At 39.9% G+C, this 21609-nt stretch overlaps 1 protein-coding gene across 1 annotated transcript in view; it reads left to right on the top strand.

Moving 5' to 3' along the window:
• PSTPIP2 (proline-serine-threonine phosphatase interacting protein 2) overlaps window positions 1–7705 on the top strand; it is an 84170-nt gene extending 76465 nt beyond the window's left edge. The window contains exons 10-15 of the mRNA XM_082667585.1: window positions 961–1059; window positions 2013–2109; window positions 2229–2310; window positions 3546–3580; window positions 4632–4689; window positions 6111–7705. Of these exons, the coding sequence (XP_082523711.1) occupies window positions 961–1059; window positions 2013–2109; window positions 2229–2310; window positions 3546–3580; window positions 4632–4681 (363 nt within the window). The 3' untranslated portion in view covers window positions 4682–4689; window positions 6111–7705. The remainder of the gene's footprint in view (window positions 1–960; window positions 1060–2012; window positions 2110–2228; window positions 2311–3545; window positions 3581–4631; window positions 4690–6110) is intronic.
• The last annotated feature ends 13904 nt before the right edge of the window (window positions 7706–21609 follow it).

The raw sequence follows: 21609 nt of genomic DNA, 5'->3' as shown, positions 1-21609 counted from the left end.
CTGGGTGGTTGGTATGTGGGTCTTCCTAATGTCACTCTCTATGATTCTGTCTACATGAAATAGTCTATAATAAAAATAATGTAATATTCATATGTAGTACTTATATACTGTATATGAATAATAAAATATTTATAGATGAAATAGTGTATTTGCTTCAAAATACTCCAGGGAGTAGGTGCGTTGGTAGGGAAATAGGTAAAACAGTCAGTTGTGAGTGGATAAGTGTTTCAGCTGGTGATGGGTACATGGGGATTCATTATGCTATTCTCTCTCCTCTTGTATATGTATACAGTTTTACATTATAAGAAGCTTTAAAATGTAATAGTTTTGTAGTCAACCTTTAAAAAATACATTAATATATAACATCCACTGTTGAATACTATAGCATCCACTTTATAGAATAGTTTGATTTTCCATAAGTTGTATTTGCTTATATCCAAAAACTATTGTTCAGGCAGTGACTTTTTAAACAACTTTTTTATTAAGGAAATTTCAAACATACACAAGGATAAAAGACAAGTGCAAGGGTCCCCATGTACTCATCAACTAGCTTCAACAATTGTGACCGTCTTGCCAGTTGAATTCACTCATTCTGGGAAGGGGTGAGAAGGAGGGCAACTCTGAATTGGAGGCTCTGGCAGGCTGCCCAGGTACAGATGCCCATTAGGCAGTTGGAAATGTGAGCTGGAATTCAGGTTAGAACATTGACGTTTAGGTTCATCATCACCTCTTACCTTCAGAACTATATCCAGTCCTATTTGTGTTAATATGTTATTAGAATCCATTTGCATTCTTTGCCTGAGTAAGAGTTTATGAGCTTCCTCGGTGGTGGGTGGGAGTACGCTAAATGGCACAATAAGCTTACAGATAATTCAAGGTTGAAATTGTTTCTTAAGTCATAGCCAGTCTAGACAAATGGCCCCTTTCTCTGCATATGTACATGTAGTTTTGTTTCTATAGGTGTTTGAGACTCAAGAATGTGAACGAATAAACTTCTTTCGGAATGCACTGTGGTTACACATGAATCAGCTGTCACAACAATGTGTCACAAGCGATAACGTAAGTCAGAGGCATCCACGGAGGATGCTTTGCATATTAGATTCATTAGAGTGGAAGGAACCATAAACATTTATTAGTTCACCCCCCTCATTTGAGGCCCAGGTAGGTACAGTGACTGGCCCAAGGCCACACGGTGAGTATGGACCCAGATAAACACCTAACCTGCCTGACTCTTGTTTCACTTTACCACTATGACTTTCTCTCTAAGAAATAAAGGGTCAGAGCAGGAGAGCAGAGAAGGGAGACCCAAATGCAGTTTAATTTATGGAAAACAGAGATGTCACAAAATGAATGTGAGTCCCAGAGACTGCTCCGGTCTGAAATGAGGTCACTCCAGGACAGCACCAAGGACTAGCAGACTGAGCCATGCCCAGGCTAACGGTCACTCCAGGGCTCAGGATTTACTTCAGCAGTGTTTCGGGGCCATTAGTGATCCAGATTTAACTTGTACACAGCAATTGTCATGGGTTCCCAGGTCTCAGGGGGACATGAATCAAATTATCACCACTTTCTTTCCTAAGAAATAGCCACCCTCGCTTAGATGGGACATTCACTTTAGAAGAATAATTAAACACCCAGAAAACAAGTAGGATTGACTGGAAGAACTTTTCTCCAATTGTCTTTGCATTTGTGTGTAGAATTGGTCATGGGACTTGGTATCTATTTTCTTTGTCCCATCCGTAGTTTTTTAAAAAAAAATCTTTCCACCAAGGTTTCTGTGCTGCTACAAAAAAAAAAAATCTATATTTTTTTGTCATCTTTAAAAAAAATTTAAATGCAGCTATGCATCAGAGAAATCCCTTTATTTGAGTCCAGGACTTGGGAATGTCTTCTTTTTTCTTTTCAAAGCAAAATTTGGAAAACAGCCATTCATCAAACCTCCTATTTTAATAAGCTGTGTCACCATTTTTATGGACATATACCTCTACCTTGATTTATCTTCTTTTTGTTAGATGTATGAAGAAGTCCGTAAGAGTTTAGAAATGTGCAGCATTGAGAAGGACATTGAGTACTTTGTGAATCAGCGCAAAACTGGACAGACTCCACCAGGTGAATGGAGCTGTAGGGTGGGGGGTTAATTAAGCAATTCTATTAGTCTTTCTTATCACAGGTCATTGAGAATGGAAGTCATCAGCCTCTTAATGTTTTATGTCTTGATGACTCCCTAGCACCCATCATGTACGAGAATTTCTACTGCCCCCAGAAGAATGCTGCCCCACCAGGAAAGGCTACGGGGTCTGACTTGGCAAGGTAATATCCAGCTTTCTTTCACATGTAGAAAAGTACTTTTGGGGACTTCCCTGGCGGACCAGTGGTTAAGACTTTGTTCTTCCACTGCAGGGGGCGCAGGTTCGATCCCTGGTCAGGGAACTAAGATCCCACATGCCGCAGTGTGGCCAAAAAAAAAAAAAAGAAAAGAAAAGTACTTCTAAAGAACATTTTTATTTTTAGTGTTCCAATTCTAATATGGACGTATTAGAATCAGAACATATCTCTACCATTGCATTTGCTTAGTGAGTGCTAGGTTTTTGGCAATAGCATTTTTAGGACAAATGTTAAATGGGTTGTACTAATCATAGTTCGAGGGGGATTGTATCATGCTTGAGTGTAATTATTATTACTCATGCATGAATCCTATACCTTTCTTGTAGAAAGCAAGAGTTGGAAAACTCTGGCCCCCTGTGAGTCAAATCTGACCTACCTGTTTTGGTAGGGCCTGCAAGTTAAGAATAGTTTTCATGTTTTTAAATGGTTGAAAAGAATTGAAGGGATACTATTTTGTGACATATGAAAATTACATGAAATGCAAACATCAGTGTTCATATGTAGAGCTTTGTTAGAAGATGACTGCACTCATCTGTTTCCATTCTGTCTACGGCTGCTTTCTCATTGGAGCTGAGTAGCGATGAGATAGAAATGCTGTGTGGCCAGAAAAGCCTAAATCGTTTGCTATCTGGCCCTTTACAGAAAAAGTTTGCTGCCTTGATATAAAGGATCCTGAGGGAAGAGAAACTTCTGTTTCACATACAGTCACCTCGGAGTCTAAGCTGTTGAATTTTCAGTCCAGTTTTTAAAAAGATAAGGGAGTGTTTGACGGGGAAGTGCAAGTTCATCACCACTGTTTAAGAATGCCAAGCGCTGCTCAAAGCAGTAACTTTGAGTTAGTTCCTTTAACCCTGACAGCAAGGTAGGAACTGTTTGACTTCCCATTTTTTTATCAAGGCGATCAGGAACTCTTGCCCACATGACTGAGATTTCTGGGCTGCGGGGCAGGGCTCTGTGCGTCCTGCTCCCCAGAATAATGTAACGTCTGCAGCCTGGATCCAGGAGGTCAGCGCTGCAGAGCCTTTGCTTCCTCTGAACTTTTCGTAACCCTCCGGAGCAGAAACCCGATCTGATTAGCATGCAGTGTTTGTAGAGTGAAGTAGAAAGTTAGAAAAATAACAAGAACTTATCTGAAAGATTTTGGTTTTCATTTCTTACAGGAGAAGACCTCTCCCAATTCCTAAAAGTTTACCAGGTAAAGACTGTTTGAAATCTTAGGTCAGCTTTTATTTAAGGTTGAGTAGCTAGAATTTTGAAATAAAAGGAAAGAAGGGAATAAATAGAATCAAATTTCCAAGAGAATGAACCTATTATTAGAAACTATAATACTGTTTGTCACAGAGTGGAATTTGGTAATTCGTGGTCTATTTTATAGGTTATCTAAGAGATTTCAGCTACTCAAGTACCAAAAGAAACTTATAAGGCATTCTTACTAAGAGATTATTTCAACTTGGACCATGAGAACAGCAAAACTGGGATACAGTTTCCTTTGGATTACACAGAAATGTAATTTATAGAAGATGTCTGGAAACTTGTAACCTAATATTATGTATTTTGTACACTGCCTATAATTGGATCTTTCACTGAGCACCCTGGTCTCTTTTTCTCTCTGAACTCCTATGATACCTCTGGGAGAACCACACACTTAGTGCTTTTTGTTAATTTGTATTCCCTGGATAATTACAAGATCCTTGAGGGCAGGCACTTTGTTTTCTCCTGAATCAGTCACAAAACATAACACAGTATTGGGCACATAGTAGGTGCTCAACAAATACCTATTATTTGAATAAAAGAAAGATATGCCTATCTATGTTCAAAGGAAGAGGGAAGAGATATCTTGGGCTGCATTTAGCATCTTGGCAAAAATTTAGTGACTGAAAAATTTAGTGGCTGAAATTACATCTTTGAACTAGATAAGGATTTAAGTTAATTGATTTCTTATTACCTTATAATTACCACTTGGTACTGTGGGACTTACTTTTGTCCATTTTTGAAGGTGATTTTACTGTGGGGACTGCTATCTGGGCATGGTTGAAAAATGGCAAAGAAATCATAATAGGGATTTCCAATATGTTTTCTGACTTGTAGTTATGACTATTATTTGTAGGTTTTGTTGCCAGATATATTTTCTTCTTACAAAATGGCAGTCACCAGACTCTGAGTGGGATGCCTTGATTTGAAAAGGGCTAATATATTATCATGAAAAAATGTTAACTTAATGTTGCTCTGTGTTTTGCCCTTTGCAGATGACCCTGATTATTCTTTGCCTGATAACTACAGTTTGATCTATCAGTAACATCAATGGTAAGAACCTTTCATCTTCACAGAATCAAGTTGTGTTTAGACTGGTGATTGTATTTTTGAAGTCTTTGAAGCTTCTTTATAACATCACTGCAGGCAAACAATGCCAGTGCTTGGAAGTGGGCACATCAAACATTACTTGCCTGCACTCCTCTAAAACCACCCACTTTGTGACTTACGGCCAATTAGCTGTTAGGACAGAAGCCATGGTTTTCTTGATTAGACAGAAATAATCAGAAAGTATGATTTACATTTACATGTAAGTCTTCAAATTGCTTAAGAAGTGTGTTTATAATATTTAAGGAACTTTGCTGCAAAAGATAGTGGATATTGAAGACGTAAAAAACCTCATCCTCTAACTATATATACCTTTCTGACCAACAAACAAATTGTAGTCTTTACAGCCAGTCATCACGTCTGCTTCATTTCATAAGCCTCTCTCTTTCTCATGGAAAGAGGCCCGGCTCATTTTGGAGGTAGAGCAAGAACGTGGGAAATCAAGTGACGTGGTGTTCAAAGGTAGAACTTGCTCTCCAGAACACCATGCAGTGATGGCTATGTGGTGGGGCATCAGCAGCTCCAAGAGTTTATTTTTATTTTTTACCTTCCTTTTTTCCTCTCTCTCTTCTTCCTTCCCTCCCTCCCTCCCTTCCTTTCCCTCCCTTCCTTTCTTCCTCCCTTCCTTTCTCTCTCTCTCATTCCTCCCCACCTGTTCCTCCTCTCTTTTCCCTTCTTCCCTCCCCACTTTCTTCCTTCTCTTCTCTTCTTTTCATTTCTCTTTTCCTTCCTTTCTTTCCCTCACCCATTTGGGTAAAGCATATATTCTAGTTGCTTAATAATAGCATTTGAGCCAGCAACTGTAGTTCCTCAGAGCCCAAGAATCTGCTGTTTGAATGTAAGATGCCAATACCAACACATTTACTGAAGTTTGGTCATTTCATTGGGCCTCATTAGTGTCTGTGCCAGCTCAAGGAGTAGGAATCGAGCATGTATAATTGACTGAATTTAAGAGAATTTTAAAGAGGGAGTCTACCTTTATTAGTAACTTTGTTAAGCGACATCACAACACTTAAAATAGTTTGAACCTTTGGAATTGACATTTAAATAGGAATCTTTAGGAATTTGTGATTTGTTCTGCAATTGTTGATTTTAGCTGCTATTCTTGTTTTTAATTCTAACATGTTTAGGTAAAGATAGATTATGACTTTTGAATTAAAAATATGTATATAAAAATATAAATGTATGTGTTATTTATCATAAAGCAACATTTTTATTCCATTTTTCATCAGTTGGAATACCCATTTCTCACTGTTTGTTTTCCTTGGCCAAGCACATTGTTCTTGTTGAATAAAATCTCAATGTAGGAGCAGGGTGCTGATATGAATAGTTAATTCAAATGAAATTTCTTTATTATTTTCTTTCAGAAAACAAAGCTTTTTTTGGTTGGCGCTTCTGTGGCATGGAAGGAGGCACTTAAAGCAGCAGAATCTGTAGAAATTATGTCAATCAGGAAGACTTTGAAGTGAACCCTTGCTATAATTTTTTGATATTTTAAAATTTATGGTAGACGTTTAGTTCAACTTAACCTAGTAAGAGTTCTCCAGTTTTTAAAAGAAGTTTGCAAATTGCCCAACACTGAAGAATTATCCTTTTCCAATCAAGTTACTAAAGTTGTGAATGAATTGTGTTTTCTGCTTGATTCAAGAAAGTCTGTGGATTTGAAGCGTTGACTCTTGGGAGTTGGGGCAGGGATGGCTGCAGAGAAGTCTGAGCCAGCAAGTCAGCAACTCAAGAAGCTCCTTTGCCTTTTGGGGGCAGCGTGGCACATACTCAGTGGTGTAAGATTTAAAATCACCTTCCTTTTTGGCTGGAAGATTTAGAGGCCATCTGATAACACTTTCTCATTTTACAGATGAGGAATTGAGTCCCAGAATGTGAAATCGATTTCCTTATAGTTCTCTCAGCTGACTAGGGACAGACGCAGAGGGAGAGTACAAGCTCATCCCACATCACCATCCTTCTAACCCTTCCTGAGACTGTGATGCGCATGTTGAAATTTAAGACGCCAAATGTTTTTGCCAGCATCTTTTCACTTGGGAAAGTTACCAGGGTTAAAATGTCAGATTTATTTTTATATGGCTCACTGTGTGTACTGAACTACAGAGCACCATATTTAATCTAATCTAAGAAACCATTCGTTGTAAAACATCCCCTTACTTTATATACCACTAAGAAAGTCAGTGGGGGAGTTGACATTTGTGACAATTAATGGCCAAGCCCATTGGAATCTGAGATGCTAAAGTGTGGGGGGAAAAGTGTATCCTAGAATCAATGAAACATGGTATTTTGACTTTATCCCTGAAGATAATTTTAGACCTACAAAGCCACTACTCAATCTTTGGTCTTCACAGAGAATCTTTCCCTTGCTAGATCCTGGAATTTTTAAAGTGTCAATCTTACCCTTTCACAAATATTTGGGTCTTCCTTTGGTCACCCACAAACAGCAGGGAGACTGGTCTAATATTTGCACACTGAGCAAATGGTACATTTTAGTTAATGACAAGTTAAAATAGCACTGGCATTTATTTGGGATGTTGTGAAATTCTGGTACCACAAAGAGCAGATACCTTCCTTTTCTTCTCTGTGCATAGCTTCCCCAGAGAAGAAAGATTGAAGGAAGATCGATTGTTTCCCCTTTTCATATAAGGTGCTGCTGAAAGTGGCAGGTTCTTGTCATAACCAGAAGCTTGCATCAGTTGGATAGCCTTTTGAAAAACTGGAGTTTGCAAAGGGTCATTGACTTCCCCAGATTGAACAGGCTCAGGAAATTTTCCTTTGAACTCAGAACATTCTATTTTTAAGTATTTTATTTATTGTTAGTAATTCCATAGAGATTTCAATTTTCTCTCTACTGGTCAGTGTAACTGATGTAAAAATATCTTAAGAATTGAAAATATCTTTATTTTATTGCTCTTCCAGTTCAATATGAAGTAAAATAAAGGTTCCTGGTGATTTGGGATTTATTTTGCATTTTTGTGTTAATTGTATCTCTCTTCCAAGCTCTATTTGACCCCTTGTTACATTTGCTATCATTAGACCACCATAGAAGGACAAACTGCCGGTCAGGGAAGCCAGGAGGAGACTGGCACCAAGCCACTTCCTACTAACTCTTCAGGTGCCAGATGCAGGGTCCCTTCCTCGGGGAAGCATGTTCCCTGCCTCCAGGCTTGGTGGGATCCCGCTGCTGTCTCCTTCCCCACTCTCACATTTTCCTTGTTATTACAGGATTCACTCTTGAAATTAATTGTTCAAAGTCTGGCTTCCCTCCTAGACTGTAATCTCCATGAGAGCAGGGTCCCTCTTATCGTTTTTCCTGCTACATCCCCAGAACTTGACACATAGTAGTAAATATGAAAGAACTAGTGGCCTAGAAGAAGATAACGTAGCTAGAGAAACAACCGGTTGAGAGAGAAGTAGGAGTGTAAAGGGAAGCCAGTCAAATAAGTTTACATGATGAATTTAGTAAGTATGAGCTGTTCTGCAGACTGTCAGCACCTTAATTTGGGTTCCAGCAGAAGCAGACCCTGGGATAAAGATTTGAATGCAGGTACTTTTTCTGGGGGGTGATCCCAGAATGCACCAGTATGGAAGTGGGGAAGTAAGACAGCGAAGGGAAGGAAAGCAAAAAAAAAAGTTCATTATCAAGCAAGTTACCACTGTGGGCAATGAACTTCAGCTGCTGGGACTCTTGGGTGACAGTGTGGGACCCACACCTCAGAAATAGCTCACCTGAGGGGAGGGAGCTGGGATAGTCATTCACCAACTCCCACCAGTCACAGGTAGAGGGCTGCTCCTAGGTGGTGTTGGTTCCCTGGCATTTCTGTCTTGCCATGAACACCAGCAGAGTGGGTTCCAGCAGGCCGAGAGTCCTCACATGGTTCCTGGCAGTTGGAAGTTGGGCTGGCATGTGAGGAAGTGATAGGTACTGAGGGGAAGTGGATGGGGTGCTGGCAGTGCTGATCCCTGCACGGCTCAGGTCCACCCATGCCCACCTGCACTTTACTGCATCCTGTCACCACTTGTCCCAGTTTCCAAAAGACACACACACACACCCCAGGAAGTTTAGTAGGACGAGCTCTAGTCCCTGCTGCTACAGATGGTCCTGAGTCTATAAGTGATATTCATCATCTCCTTCCTCTACCACCCTGTTATGGAGTGAGTTATATTCCCCCAAATTCATATGTTCAAGTCCTAGTCCTCAGCACCCCAGTGACCGTTTTGGAGATAGGGCCTTTAAAGAGGTGATTAAGTTGAAGTAAGGCCATTGGGGTGGGGCTCTGATCCAGTGTGATTGGTGTCCTTGTAGGAAAAGAAGAGACACTGGGAGTGAGTGTGCACAAAGGGATGACAGTGTGAAGAGGCAGCAAGAGGGTGAACATCTGCAACCCAGAGAGGCCTCAGAGGAAACCAATTCTGCTGGCACTGTCATCTTGGACTTCCAGCCTCTAGAACTGCAGGAAAATTAATTTCTATTGTTTAAGCCACTCAGTCTGTGGTATTTTGCTATGGCAGCCTCATCAAACTAATACACACATATTCTATAGTCCCTTCACAATTGGCTAGTCTTCTGCTTGTCTAGGTTGCTTGACTGGTGGGGTAACCCAGACCCTCATCCCTGAGGGGTCTTAGCCCCTGGTTAACAGGCTCTTGTCAGATTCTGCTGAAATTGGCAATTTATGTTTATTACCAGGCATGGCAACACCAAGAGGCCTCTCACTGAAACTCCTGAGTTCCAGATACATTCTTCCTTGCCCACCTTTCCTCATGGTAATCACCTTGTCCTGCCGAGATAGTTACTCCTTTCCTTGCTTGCTGGTCTACTGGCATGAGGACCCCCAAATGACCAGGTATCAGCTGTACTTTTGGTGGAACTCTTTTTATGACCATTGATAGATGTATCCCCTGCCAACCACCTAGAGCCAGGTGCTCTGGTCCAGCAGAGCGTAATGTTGAAAGGATGGGGACACAAATTCCCCAAGTGGGTCAGTGTAAGCTATGGTAACAGAGGCCAGTCTTACCTCTTGGTTCCCAGGCCTGTGTTTTCTATCTTATGAAGTCAGAACATGTAGTACCATATTGTGACAATATAAGCACCATATAAAACCATACCTCACAATAAAAATAAATGTAAAAATAAACAAATGAGACCTAATCAAACTTATGAGCTTTTGCAGAGCAAAGGAACCAATAAACAAAACAAAGGGACAACCTACAGGCTAGGAGAAAATATTTGCAAATGATGTGACTGACAAGGCCTTAATTTCCAAAACACAGAAACAACTACTACAATTCAATAGCAAAAAAACAAACAACCCAATCAAAAAATGGGCAGAAGACCGAAATAAACATTTCTCCAAAGAAGACATACAGATGGCCAATAGGCACATGAAAAGATGCTTATCGTTGCTAATTATTAGAGAAAAACAAACCAAAACAACAATGAGGTACCACCTCACACCAGTTAGAATGGCCATCATTACAAAGTCTACAAATAGAGGGCAGACAGCAGAAGCAAGAAGAACTACAATCCTGCTGCCTGTGAAATGAAAACCACATTCATACAAAGATAGACAAAATGAAAAGGCAGAGGACTATGTACCAGTTGAAGGAACAAGATAAACCTCCAGATAAACAACTAAATGAAATGGAGATAGGCAACCTTCCAGAAAAAGAATTCAGAATAATGATAGTGAAGATGATCCAGGACCTCGGAAAAAGAATGGAGGCAAAGATCGAGAAGATGCCAGAAATGTTTAACAAAGTCCTAGAAGAATGAAAGAACAAACAAACAGATGAACAATACAATAACTGAAATGAAAATTACACTAGAAGGAATCAATAGCAGAATAACTGAGACAGAAGAACGGATAAGTGACCTGGAAGACAGAATGGTGGAGTTTACTGCCATGGAACAGAATAAAGAAAAAAGAATGAAAAGAAATGAAGACAGCCTAAGCGACCTCTGGGGCAACACTAAATGCAACAACATTTGCATTATAGGGGTCCCAGAAGGAGAAGAGAGAGAGAAAGGACCCGAGAAAATATTTGAAGAGATTATAGTCGAAAACTTCCCTAACATGGGAAAGGAAAATAGCCACCCAAGTCCAGTAAGCACAGCAAGTCCCATACAGGATAAACCCAAGGAGAAACACACTGAGACACATATTAATCAAATTTGCAAAAATGAAAGACAAAGAAAAATTATTAAAAGCATCAAGGGAAAAATGATGAATAACATACAAGGGAACTCCCAAAAGGTTAACAGCTGATTTCTCAGCAGAAACTCTACAAGCCAGAAGGGAGTGGCATGATATATTTAAGGTGATGAAAGGGAAGAACCTACAACCAAGATTACTCTACCCGGCAAGAATCTCATTCAGATTTGACAGAGAAATCAAAAGCTTTACAGACAAGCAAAAACTAAGAGAATTCAGCACCACCAAACCAGCTCTACAACAAATGCTAAAGGAATTTCTCTGAGTGGGAAACACAAGAGAATAAAAGAGCCTACAAAAGCAAACCCAAAACAATCAAGAAAATGATAATAGGAACATACATATCAATAATTAACTTAAATATGAATGGATTAAATGCTCCAACCAAAAGACACAGGCTTGCTGAATGGATACAGAAACAAGACCCATATATATGCTGTCTACAAGAGACCCAATTCAGACCTAGGGACACATACAGAAAGTGAGGGGACGGAAAAAGATATTCCATGCAAATGGAACTCAAAAGAAAGCTAGAGTAGCAATACTTATATCAGATAAAATAGACTTTAAAATAAAGAATGTTACAAAAGACAAGGAAGGACACTACATAATGATCAAGGGATCAATCCAAGAAGAAGATATAACAATTATAAATATATATGCACCCAAAATAGGAACACCTCAATACATAAGGCAAATGCTAACAGCTATAAAAGAGGAAATCGACAGTAACACAAAAATAGTGGGAGACTTTAATACCTCACTTACACAAATAGACAGATCATCCAGACAGAAAATTAATAAGGAAACACAAGCTTCAAATGACACAATAGACCAGATAGATTTAATTGATATTTATGGGACATTCCATCTGAAAACAGCACATTCTCCAGGATAGATCACATCTTGGGTCACAAATCAAGCCTCAATAAATTTAAGAAAATTGAAATCATATCAAGCATCTTTTCCAACCACAACGCTATGAGATTAGAAATAAATTACAGGGAAAAAATGTAAAAAACACAAACACATGGAGGCTAAACAATACCTTACTAAATAACCAAGAAGTCACTGAAGAAAACAAAGAGGAAATCAAAAAGTACTTAGAGACAAATGACAACGAAAACACAACAATCCAAAACCTATGGGATGCAGCAAAAGCAGTTTTAAGAGGGAAGTTTGTAGCAATAAATCCTACCTCAAGAAACAAGAAAAATCTCAAATGGACTAGAGAAAGAAGAACAAACAAAACCCAAAGTTCATAGAGAGAAAGAAATCATAAAGATCAGAGCAGAAATAAACGAAATAGAAACAAAGAAAACAATAGCAAAGATCAGTAAAACTAAAATCTGGTTCTTTGAGAAGATAAATAAAATTGATAAACCTTCAGCCAGACTCATCAAGAAAAGGAGGGAGAGAACTCAAATCAATACAATTAGAAATGAAAAGAGAAGTTACAACAGACACTGCGGAAATACAAAGCATCCTAAGAGACTGCTACAAGCAACTCTATGCCAATAAAAAGGACAACCTGGAAGAAATGGACAAATTCTTAGAAAGGTATAACCTTCCAACACTGAACCAGGAAGTGAAAGAAAATCTGAACGACCAATCACAAGTAATGAAATTGAAGCTGTGATTGAAAATCTTCCAACAAACAAAAGTCCATGACCACGTGGCTTCACAGGTGAATTCTATCAAACATTTAGAGAAGAGCTAACACCCATCCTTCTCAAACTCTTCCAAAAAATTGCAGAGGAAGGAACACTCCCAAACTCATTCTATGAGGCCGCCATCACCCTGATACCAAAACCAGACAAAGATACTGCAGAAAATGAAAATTACAAACCAATATCACTGATGAATATAGATGCAAAAATCCTCAACAAAATACTAGCAAACAGAATCCAAGAACACATTAAAAGGATCATATACCATGATCAAGTGGGATTTATCCCAGGGATGCAAGGATCCTTCAATATACTCAAGTCAATCAATGTGATACACCATATTAACAAATTGAAGAATAAAAAAAAACATATGATCATCTCAATAGATGCAGAAAAAGCTGTTGACAAAATTCAACACGGATTTATGATAAAAACTCTCCAAAAAGTGGGCATAGAGGGAACCTACCTCAACATAATAAAGGCCATATATGACAAACTCACAGCAAAAAAAGAAAAGAAGTCTACAAATAATAAGACTGTCAGACAGAGTGAAGTAAGTCATAAAGAGAAAAACAAGTACTGTATATTAACGCATATATGTGGAATCTAGAAAAATGGTACAGATGAACCAGTTTGCAAGGCAGAAATAGAGACACAGATGTAGAGAACAAACATATGGACACCAAGGGGGAAAGGGGGGGTGGGATGAATTGCGAGATTGGGATCGACATATATACACAAATATGTATAAAATAACTAATGAGAACCTGCTGTATAGCACAGGGAACTCTACTTCGCCAGTAGAAACTAACAACATTGTAAAACAACTATACCCCAATTAAAAAAAAAGTCTACAAATAATAAACACTGGAGAGGGTGTGGAGAAAAAGGAACCCTTCTACACTGTTGGTGGGAATGTAAATTGGTGCAGCCACTATGGAAAACAATAAGGAGGTTCCTCAAAAAGCTAAAAATAGAGTTGCCATATGATCCAGCAATTCCACTCCTGGTCATATACAGAGACAAAACTATAATTCAAAAAGATACATGCACCCCTATGTTTATAGGAACAATATTTGCTATAGCCAAGACATAGAAACAACCTAGGTGTCCATCAGCAGACGAACAGATAAAGAAAATGTGATATATATATATATATATATGTATATATATATATACACACACACACACACACACACACACACACACACACAGTGGAATATTACTCAGCCATTAAAGAGAATGAAATAATGCCATCCGCAGCAACATGGATGGACCTAGAGATTATCATACTAAGCAAAGTAAGTCAGAAAGAGAAAGACAAATACCATATGTGGAAGCACTTGTATATGGAATCTAAGATATGACACAAATGAACATATCTACAAAACAAAAACAGACTCACAGATATAGAGAACAGACTTTTGGTTGCCAAGGGGGGAGGGGGTGTCGGGGAGGGAAGGATTGGAAGTTTGGGATTAGCAGATGTAAACTATTATGTATAGGATGGATAAGCAACATGGTGCTACTGTATAGCACAGGGAGCTATATTCAATATCCTGTGATAAACCATCATGAAAAATAATATATATATATATGTGTATAACTGAGTCACTTTGCTGTACAACAGAAATTAAACACAACATTGTAAATCAACTATACTTTAATAAAATAAAAATAAAACAAAAAAAACCCCGTACCTCATTTTTAAGGCCAGCACCCTAACGCTGCAAGTTATCTTCAAGCTGCCCCACCTTTAAAATGCCATTCTGACATTCTATCAGGACTGCAGCTTCTAGGTGATGTGGTGTATGGCAGGCAAAGTGGAGCACATGGACATTTGCCCACTGTTGTACCACCTTCACTGTAAAGTGAAGCTCTTAGTGTAAGGCATGCATTCTCAACAGGGGCAGTATTGCTCCCAAGTGGGTGAAAATGGGTTCTTGATGGGCAAAACAAATGTTATTCTTCTTATGTATAAAGCACAGCTATACGTAAAGCACATAAACAGAAATACAGTTTATCTGTGGTATTAAAACTTCACGGGAGTGTCAATCAGGAAAAAAAATGTTTCAAAAGACTCCTTAGGGGAGTGGTAATGAAAAGTGATTTGATAAACACTGGTCCAAGGTGATGTTATGTGGAATTTCATAACGGTACTCAGATACCGTTAGCCCTGGGATGATGTTACTGGCCAAGGCTCTGCTGGCAAAAAAAAAGGAGAGTCTCTTCTTGGAATCAATTCCATTAGAGATGAATCTCTGCTCCTTCCAGAGTGGAAGGAGTTCAGTGGAATCAGCTTGCCACCAAGGGGCCAGTTGATCTCCTTGGGGGACAATAGCATATTTAGGGCCCAGCTTCAGCCTCTGGGGATAACTGGTCAGACACCAAGCTGTGGAGGCCCCTGTAGAGTCTCCATCCCTGCCACCATGGCTACTCTGTTCATGAGTCCATAGAGTAAGCACTGGGTGGCCTAGGACAGAGGCTGGCTGGAAGCCACTGGACGTGTCATCCGAGCCACCTGGTTGTTCTGCATCTCCTCTTTGATGGGTACTCTCTTGCAGGCACTGATGTAAGACACATACATTTACACATTTTGTTGCCCATTCCATTATCTTCAGTCTTCTAATCTTGTTCCCTGATCAACTAGTCAAGTCATGCACCACTGCCCAGGAGTCTATGAATATACTTACCTTGGGCTACAGCTCCCTTCACGCCAAGTTGATGACCAGCTGTGTTACTTGATGTGCTATCCACTGGGAGTATTTTTCTTCACCGTGGGTTTTCACGGTCACTTCTAAGTGGGGCGGTAGTGTGGCAGCAACCTACATAAAGACTAACAAAAATTAACATATAGAACTGACCTATTTTTGAATCAGATCTGAATTTTTTTGCTCTTCTCCACCAACTGGGTTGAAGCAAACTTCCTCTGAGGGCACAGGTCTGAGCTGAAGGAGAGGCATAGGTGCAATGAGGGAGGTGATGGAGATGTCTGCATTGCCTTTCTGTGTGACATATTTGGCTCTCTGACTTTGCCCCATTTTTTCCAGAATGTACCAATTCCATTGTATGATGGATCGCTGATGTGCCTGCCTGACTCAGGGGGTCTGAAGAAAGCTAAAATAGTTTAGTAGTAACATTGTCTTTTGTTCATGTTTCCTTTATAATTTTACAAAATGTATCTCTTGAAATGCTACCATAGAGACCTTTTGGCTTTTTTATTAGTCCCTACTGACCTGAGTTTATAATTTTTCCCAGTGTGCCAACAGCAGTCATAACAACCAACCTACCCTATGGCCCTTGTAACTACCTTTGACCCCATATCTCTCAAATTTACCTTAATTCATCCTAATTCACCACAGATGAGGCCTCCGATAATTGTGATGCTTCAGCTCAGAGGTTATCACCATTCTACTTCCACAAGTGGTGAGATCCTTGTTGCCATCTGGCTGGGAAGGGCTCTAATTCTAAAATCCCATCCTGACATCTGAATACCCTTTCTGATACTGTCGTAGTTTGGGTTTCCCCAAAAGGAGGCCAGAGACAGGGATTTGAGATCAAGTAGTTTATGCAGGAGGTGAACCCAGGAAACACACCAGTGAAATGGGAAGTGAAAAAGGCAAGAGAAGGAAGTGAATAAAGAGTGTGTTATCAAGCCAGTTGCCATAGTGGGGAAACGAGCTGAAACCCACTGGGTACTCTAGGAAATAGCACCAAACATGTATCTCAGAGTTATTCCACTGAGAGGTGAGGGAGCTGGGCATTTGTATTAGTTGGCTGAAATTGCTGTAATAAAGTACCACAGACTGAGTGGCTCAAATAACAAAAATGTATTGTCTCACAGCTATGGAGGCCAGAAGGCAAGAGTCAAGGTGCCAGCCTTGTTGATTCCTTCTGAGGGCTGTGAAGGAAGGAGGTGTTCCAGGCCTCTCTCCTTGTCTTGTAGATGTGTGTCCCTGTGTCCAAATACCCCCATTTTATAAGGGGGCCAATCATATTGGGTGAGGGCCCACCCTAATGACCTCATTTTAACTTAATTACCTCTGTAAACATCCTATCTCCAAATAGGGTCACATTCTGAATTACTGGGCCTTAGGACTTCAACATGTGGGTCACATTCTGAATTACTGGGCCTTAGGACTTCAACATGTGAATTTTGGGGGATATAATTCAATCTGTGTCTTTATATGCCAATTTATATATCTGTTCCTGGTTGAGGGTTGTTTTTGGTTTAGGAAAATATGTTATTTCCCTGGTACTTTCAGCCTGTCATACATGTGGCTAAAGGGATGTCTGAGGCAAAGAGGTGATAGTAGTTGGAATTTGGGTCTGCATACTCAGAAAAGTTAAGTGCCAAGGGGATTTGAGTGGGACACCTGCAGTGTCTGATACTTTGGGGGTGCAAGTAACTGTTTCTATGACTTATTTAAACTTTTTTTTTTTTTTTTTAGTGAGGAAGATTATGAGAGGGTAACTAATAGAAAAAAAGATGTTTTATATGTTTTGCTTCCTGTGGAAGCAAAAATCTGTTAACAGAAGAGACCTCATCTATACAAGAGCCTTTTTTTTTTTTTTTTTTTTGCTGCACGCGGGCCTCTCACTGTTGTGGCCTCTCCTGCTGCGGAGCACAGGCTCCAGACGTGCAGGCACAGCGGCCATGGCTCACGGGCCCAGCCGCTCAGCGGCACGTGGGATCTTCCCACACTGGGGCACGAACCCGCGTCCCCTGCATCGGCAGGCAGACCCCCAACCACTGCGCCACCAGGGAAGCCTATATACAAGAGTCTTTTTAAAAAATGTGGCTGGGAAAAAAGATGTGGCTGGATAGTTTTGGTATTTATTTGCACTGCTGGCTAATTGTCTCAAAAAACTGAAATAATTTAGAAGTAACATGATTTATTTATTTCTTTAATTAATTTTTAATTATTTAATTTTTAAAAATTTTATTTATTTTTGGCTGTGTTGGGTCTTTTTGCTGTGCAGGCTTTAGCTGTGGCGAGCAGGGGCTACTCTTTGTTGCAGTGAGTGGGCTTCTCATTGAGGTGGCTTCTCTTGCTGTGGAGCATGGGCTCTAGGCGCACAGGCTTCAGTAGTTGTGCCTCGCTGGCTCTAGAGCGCAGGCTCAGTAGTTGTTGCACATGGGCTTAGTTGGTCCACGGCATATGGGCTCTTCCCAGACCAGGGATCGAACCCATGTCCCCTGCATTGGCAGGCGGATTCTTATCCACTGTGCCACCAGGGAAGTCCAACATGATTTATTTATAATTAAAAATGCATTTAGTAATCATGAATGATGAAATAATTAATGTTTTGTACAGAGTGACATACAGGAAGTAATTGTTTTAGAAAGAACCACTTCTCTGAAATCTTGTCAGAGGAGGGTTCGCCAATAGAGAATTGCCACCAGATGGCAACAGAGACTCTGGAATCTAATTTTGTAAGGAAGTTTAAGAAAGGTTTACCCAAGGGGTTTTCACCCCTGTTATGGCAAACACTGTTCTAGATTCTGGCTGATTTAGGAATGAGAGTCATATTAAATTTTGGAATGCCATAATATAATACGTGAATTATACTCCTTTTATGAATGCCTGGTTCTTGTTTTTAATTGATTTTTTAAATTTTTTTTTAGGAGATGAAAAATTATTTTAAATTCTTAATGCTGCAGTGAAAATTAATAATCCATTGGAGGGAAATTTGATAAATATTTATTAAAATTTTAAATGAGAATGTCTTTCTGATCAGCAATTTCTCATCTAGGCATCCATCTTATGGACGTACTGATGCACAAAAACATGTAAGCATGGTCACTTGTAAGCATTGTTTTCAAATAGTGAAAAATTGGAAAAAATTTATTGGCCTCAGAAGTCTGTTTAAGTTATGGAATATTTAATTAATTAAGGGAAAAATGAAGTTAGAGTTATCTGTCTTTACACGGAACTATCTCCAAGATTTTACAAATTAAAAGGACACAGGCAGGGACTTCCCTGGTGGCGCAATGGTTAAGAATCCACCTGCCAATGCAGGGGACACAGGTTTGAGTCCTGGTCTGGGAAGATCCCATATGCTGCCGAGCAACAAAGCCTGTGTACCCCAACTACTGAGCCCACGCACCAAAACTACTGGGCCTGCACGCCTAGAGCCCGTGTTCTGCAACAAGAGAAGCCACTGCAATGAGAAAACTGTGCACTGCAACGAAGAGTAGCCCCCGCTCGCTGTAACAAGACAAAGCCCACGTGCAGCAATGAAGACCCAATGCAGCAAAATAAATAAATTAATTTTAAAAAACAGGACACAGGCAATCTGTACCTAGACACTGAGTATGTAAGAGTGTGATATTTGTACATGGGTAGGAAAAGTCTGAAAGGGTGCACACTGAACTGTTAACAATGGCTAACCGTAGGGAGAGGAGTTTTAACTTTTTATCATGTGTACTTCTATGTTGTTTGCAGACACACTTAAGAATATTATAAAAGTATCATAGAAATGTTTGAAGGAAAGAAAAATTATGTAAACCAAATCCCCAAAAGTCGGCACTGTGATTTTTATGAATCATCCAGTAACTTTTTAAAAAAGTATTTATTTATTTAGCTGCGTCAGGTCTTAGTTGTGGCACGCAGGATCGTTCGTTGGGGCGTGTGGGCTTCTCTCTAGTTGTGGTGTGCAGGCTCCAGAGCACATGGGCTCAGTAGTTGTGGCACGCGGGCTCTAGAGTGCATGGGCTTAGTTGCCCTGCAGCATATGGGATCTTAGTGCCCCGACCAGGGATCAAATTCCATGTCCCCTGCATTGGAAGGTGGATTCTTAACCATTGGACCACCAGGGAAGTCCCAATCCACTAACTTTTAAATGAAATATTTCTGATATTCATCTTGGCCCCAGTGTGTGAGTATAAAGTATTGTAAACAAGGAGAAAGCAAGCATGGGCTTTCTATCTTAAAAGTCCATTTATACTGTACAACTGCATTGGTTCAAATCCTAGCTCCACCATTTACTGTCTGTGTGAGCTTAGGCAAATAATTCAACCTCTCTGACTCTTTGTCCTGGTCTGTAATATGAGAACAATGAAATTATTGACCTTGTAGGGTTGTTATGAGAATCAAATTAGTCATTATGTGAAAAGTACTCAGAACGGTTTTTGGCTGATAGTGAGGGCTCAGGAAATGCTGACTATTACTGCCCAGGGCTCAGTAGTAGCAAACCCTTCACTGCTAATTAGCCAGTGATTAACCCTGCTTGCTGACACTGTGAATTTTTTTAGAGTTTCTGCAGATAGAATTTATGTATAGAAAAGATATCTGTCATTACTTTGTTTTTTTGGAATTAATCTTTTGAATTAATTATTTTAAAATTAATCTTCAATTTATTAAATTCACACACATTTTAAAATTTAGTTTTTCTTAAGTCTTCAAGTTATCTTTATAAATCTCAACATTCTATTTATAAATTTAAATAACCACTTTCGAGGGGGATCTTTAACATTTGGTCAACTCAAATTCAATAGACCAAACCTCCTTAAACAATTGATTCCATTTACAACTTAAATTCCATCAAATGTTTTAAACTGCAGTATTAAATTTAATATATTTAAATTTCTTCTTTTGACCAAACTGAACAATAAACCTAACTATTTACACTATTCTGCTAAGGTCTAACAATTTCAGTTTATAAAGTATGCCTCCTTTTCCCCATAGGCTGTGATATTTATTGCAACTTATCTATCCATTGTGTCTGCATCTCAACTAAGCTGTAAACCATGGGAAGTGGAGGTAGGGCCAATTCTGTTTTGCTAAGTAGTGACTGGCACATGAAGAACTCTGAAGGCCAAAAAGGATTTGAATTGGTAGAGGCCAGAGAGTATTCCAGACAGGGAAAAATACCAGCAAAAGTTATGGATAGTAATGGTGGTATAAAGACTTTGTTCATATTTGCCAAGTCTTGCTCATGATAATCTTATATACATTTATATGCACACACACACCAGGGTATACAAAATGCAGGTACATTCTGAGTGAAATCGAGGAGGACCCTGTGGGGTTTTCCTGGGAACAGAACCTCCTCCTTCACCCCTTCCCCAGTGTCTCTTGCCCTTGTTTGTAGAAAAACTTTAGCCTCCTAAGCCTTCCCTGAGTTTCAAAGAGCAAATTTAATCAGAGAAGTGAAAAACTGTAAAAACAAAGGAAAGCAGTCTAGCAAGACAAGGCTGAGGCCATATCCTTGAGTTGTTTTACAGACACTAAAACCCCCACCAGATGGAAGATGGTGACTGCATGTTGACCACCAGCACGGAGACCCCAGACCAGCTGGAACCAGAAAACTGATAATTAAGATGCCTGAAACAACATCACCTTGTTACCTCACCATCAACCAATCAGATAACTGAGCATGTACTGATCATGTACCCTCACACTGTTTTAAAAAACCCTCCCCTAGGACTTCCCTGGTGGCACAGTGGTTAGGAATCTGCCTGCCAGTGCAGGGGACAGGGGTTCAAGCCCTGGTTTGGGAAGATCCCACATGCTGCGGAGCAACTAAGCCTGTGTGCCACAACTACTGAACCTGTGCTCTAAGCCCGCGAGCCACAACTACTGAAGCCTGCACGCCTACAGCCCATGCTCCACAACAAGAGAAGCCACCTCAATGAGAAGCCCGTGCACTGCAACCAAGAGTAGCCCTGCTTGCCACAACTAGAGAGAGCCTGCGTGCAGCAACGAAGACCCAACACAGCCAAAATAAATAAATAAGTAAAATAAATTTATTTAAAAAAAAAACCCTCCCCTAAAAGTCATTGGGGATTTTGGGTCTTTTGAGCATGAGCTGCCTGTTCTCCTTGTTTGGCCCTGCAATAAACACTGTACCTACCTTCACCACAACTGGGTGTCAGTAGATTGGCTTTGCTGTGTGTTGGGTGAGCAGACCCAAGTTTGGTTCAGTAACCTGAGTAGCTGGATAACTATTTTGTTGTTGTTGAGGATTTGGGA

Source organism: Grampus griseus, assembly GCF_964374135.1.
Source record: "Grampus griseus genome assembly, chromosome: 12".
Lineage (NCBI taxonomy): Eukaryota > Metazoa > Chordata > Mammalia > Artiodactyla > Delphinidae > Grampus > Grampus griseus.
This window is presented reverse-complemented; position numbering and strand designations above follow the sequence as displayed.